Here is a 3,886-nt window from a genome sequence, read left to right as displayed (position 1 = left end):
CTTCCAGCCAAAATGATTCTGTGATTCTGTACTCATAAAAGAAACATGTAGTGACTTAAAGCCACAGCAGTTCTACTACAGATAGTAGAGGCTATTGCCTGCCCAGCTTTAGAGTTAGGAGAACTCTGCTAGAGGAGCTTTGATCTGAGGGTCTCGTTCAGCCCCATGTCATTCCAAAGCCCCGAGCAAAGGACACCCTGTTGGCACACGGCAAGGCCGAAGCAGCTTGTGACTAACCAGAGCACCACAGAACAAGCAGGGCCCGGAGCCCTCCTGCTCGCAGACAATGCGCCCGCAGACCAAGCAGTTGTTGATGAGCTTGTGCTTCTGGCCCAGGCACTCGCAGGCGTGACGTCCAGGGATGAGGACAGCCAGCTTGTCTTGCCCCTCCTTGGTGTACAGGTTGACATACTTGGGCTTCTTCTTAGAGGAACTGCTTGTGCTGCTGACTCCAGTGCTGCTCTCCTGTGCCTGAGGAAGAAAAAAATACACCAACTGTACTGGCAGGGTGCTACCGGCAGCCGAGAGAAAGCAGCGACCCTGGACCCGGCTGGGGAGGCGCAGACAAGCGATACCCTGCCTCACTGGAATGAAACTTGGAGCAGACCCCAGACACAACGAAAAGACAAGCTCAGGCCTGCCAGAAAAGGTCCAAGGGATCTAAGCAAAGCAGTGGCATAAGGATGCTGCCGCTGCCTCTGAAAGCCTGAGTCTACGTGTCTGTCCTGCAGCCCGCCACTGTCAGCTCACAGGTCCCGGTCAGCTGCGCGCAGCGGCTCAGCTGCTCCCAGGTTTATTTTCCAGGGTGGCAGCAGGTCCCGAGCGGAGGTTTTCCACCCACCGCATGCCCAAGCATTTAGCTGCAATGTAAGTTCTTCTCCTCATTTCGTGATGCGGTATCTGCGATGCCATGATTCACCTCTCTGGGTTTACAGTGGGGGCTGTGCTGGGTCAGGGACCCAGCCCTGGGTCAGGGACCCAGCCCTGGGTCAGGCCGCCCCTCCAGTGGGTACCGGCTGAGAAGGGAACTGGTCAGAAGTTTAACCACAGGAACATATCACAGCCCAGAAATCACGGTGGGGGAGCAGAACAAAGGCAGCTGCTGCCACTTCTCTGGTGATACTCAGAGGCAGATGCTCCGAGAAGCATGCACAGCACAGCTCCGTCACAAACCTGTCTCCCAGCACTAGGCTGGCCTGTCTTTGCCTCTCCTCTCTGCAGTCTCTTTCAACAGGAGAAAAGATAATTTCTCAGAAGCCCTGTCCCAGAAAGCCCATTTTTACTCGCCCTAGAGCAGCCCCTCACCCTCTCTGCATGACCCACGCCTCAGCCAGCTCCCTTCCTGCATTCCACCTCCTACCCTGCTGCTTTTCTGGGTGACGCTGCCATGGCCTGGGACATCTCTCGTCTTGGCTCTGTTGACCTGCTCTCAATAGCAGCAGACTACGGGCTTTAGTGACAAGCGGGTGCAGCTTCTCCAGTCCCTCCAGTTCCGCCCAACTGCCAGATCCAAACAGGCAAAACCAAAGCAGATAAGGCAGCCCTGGAGAGTGACCCTCGGCAGCGCACTCTCAGCTGGTGGTTTTAATCAAGTTAGACGAGGAAATGGAGCACTCCTGGCCATTTTTAACCTGCTGGTTCAAAGAACGGAGGGGTTTATCTGACAAAGATGGTCACGCTTGAAGTGCTGGGAATGCAGAGCCCCTCTGCTGCAGCGTGAGTGAACCAGCCTGGAGAAAGGCGCTGCTGGCTGCAGGGCCTGGCGCTGCCTGAGGGCAGCAGCGATTCTGGGGCTTCAGCGGTTTTACGCTCTTGGTTTGCGGTTTGTTGTTGCCAGCTGAAACTGTGTGCAGCGTGACGGGGAAGTCTGAAAGGAGGAATATTCTACCCTCTCGGTGGCTTCCTTAACTTCCCAACCTTTGCGCCTCTGCTGGACCTGATGCCCCACACCCCGCAGAGAGGCCTGGAGCAAATCCATCCTGACACCATCACTGTCAGGTGACCATTTCAGTCTCCGTTACAAACACACACAGTAACTCCCCCCAGGGTCAGCTCTGAGCAGTTGCTGCACGGGAACGGCCGCCCCGCTCGCTGCAATGGGTGCCGGCACAGGGCGCGGGCAGCGTGCTCGTAGAGGCGCTCACCTTGGCCAGGTCCAGAGGCGTTTTGACTTCCTCTACGTGGGCGCTGGGCTCGGCATATGCAGGAGTCTCCTGCTTGTTCCGTCCTTTGCGTTTACCCTTCTTCGCCTGGTCTCCCGCCCGAGGCACTTCCGAAGTCTCTGGAAGCGTGTGTAAGCAGAGGGAGATGCTGGGTCACTGCCAGCAAGAGAGTGATGTCCCTGACCTCTGACTGCGTGCATGGAAACGGGCTTTACACTGGCACGATGAACAGAGAGAGGACAGCGACAGGCACTTGTGCCATGGAATTCTTTATAAACAAAATAACTGAGATGAGCTTGTTTGAGACTTGTTAATTCCTTCCACAGAACCCCAGACTGGTGGGGCTGGCAGGGACCTCTGGGCATCACCCAGGCCAACCCCCTGCCAGAGCAGGGTCCCCAGAGCAGGGTGCCCACGAGGGCGTCCCTGGGATCTCTGCAGAGCAGGAGGCTCCACCACCTCTCTGGGCAGCCTGGGCCAGGGCTCCCTCTCCCGCACAGCAAAGAAGTTTCTCCTCCTGGTCAGGGGGAACTTCCCGGGTTCCAGTTGGTGCCTGTTGCCCCTTGTCCTGTCGCTGGGCACCACTGGGCAGAGTCTGGCCCCTCCTCCTGACCCCCCTTTAGCTCTTGGTCACCTTGATGAGGGCCCCTCTCAGGCTGCTCTTCTCCAGCTGAACAGCCCCAGGGCTCTCAGCATTTCCTGGGCACAGAGACGCTAGGGGGAACTTCCCGGGTTCCAGTTGGTGCCTGTTGCCCCTTGTCCTGTCGCTGGGCACCACTGGGCAGAGTCTGGCCCCTCCTCCTGACCCCCCTTTAGCTCTTGGTCACCTTGATGAGGGCCCCTCTCAGGCTGCTCTTCTCCAGCTGAACAGCCCCAGGGCTCTCAGCCTTTCCTGGGCACAGAGACGCTCCAGCCCCTCGTCATCCTCGCAGCCTCCCCTGGACTCTCTGCAGTAGCTCCTTGTCTCTCCTGAACTAGACACAGGAGTCCAGATGTGGCCTCACTGGGGCAGAGCAGAGCGGGAGGAGAACCCCTCTTGACCTGCTGGCCACACTCTCCTTCCTGCACCCCAGGAGACCGTTGACCTTCTTCGCTACAAGAACCTTGAGCCTTACTGGCTCATGGGCAACTTGCTGACCACCAGAGCTCCCAGCTCCTTCCCCGGTGTGTCAGCCACTGCTCCCTGTTCCGTATCATTAGCAAACTGGCTGAGGGGACACTCTGTCCCTTCCTCCCGGTCGTGGATGAACGATGGTATCACTCACCGTCCTTTTTCCGATATGCTGGCAGAGGCTCGGAGGGCAGCTGGGAGGATTTCCGCCACCTGGCCAGCAGCTCCTCCACAAACTGACTCTTATTCCCATCAGTCCCCTGAAGGAGGTCGATGACGTACTCCCGGATCTCATCCTCGTTTGTTATAGACAAGATGTACCTGGGAGCGGACGGGAGGGAGGAAAACAGGTAAGGGGGCTTCTGTTCTGAGCGAACCACCAGCCTCATCACACAGGTACAGAACTGATCTTCGGATCAGTTCCTGCAGAGACCGCGGTAGGGAATGGGTTTAAGAGACAAATTTTCAGGCAGGCACTTTGGGCAATCCCTTGTGGATGTTCTGCTGAAGGTAAATTATCTTTCTCCCCCGTGCCAGCACAGAGCGACATCCCCTCGACCCTCCGGCAAACACCCAAAAACTGAACGCGAGGCTTTGGCTCCCACCCCGTCAC

At 57.5% G+C, this 3,886-nt stretch overlaps 1 protein-coding gene across 1 annotated transcript; it reads right to left on the bottom strand.

Annotated features, from left to right (window-relative positions):
* Window positions 1-237: 237 nt before the first annotated feature.
* On the bottom strand, window positions 238-3,594 carry LOC104493504 (activating signal cointegrator 1-like; the record flags this gene model as incomplete). The annotated part of the gene is made up of 3 exons (XM_010136197.1): window positions 238-471; window positions 2,145-2,281; window positions 3,428-3,594. Coding segments are annotated over 3 exons (538 nt in total), but the record flags the coding sequence as incomplete, so codon positions are not given.
* Between the last annotated feature and the right edge of the window lie 292 nt (window positions 3,595-3,886).

The sequence above is a fragment of the Buceros rhinoceros genome, unplaced genomic scaffold (genome assembly GCF_000710305.1).
Source record: "Buceros rhinoceros silvestris isolate BGI_N320 unplaced genomic scaffold, ASM71030v1 scaffold46795, whole genome shotgun sequence".
NCBI lineage: Eukaryota > Metazoa > Chordata > Aves > Bucerotiformes > Bucerotidae > Buceros > Buceros rhinoceros.
This window is presented reverse-complemented; position numbering and strand designations above follow the sequence as displayed.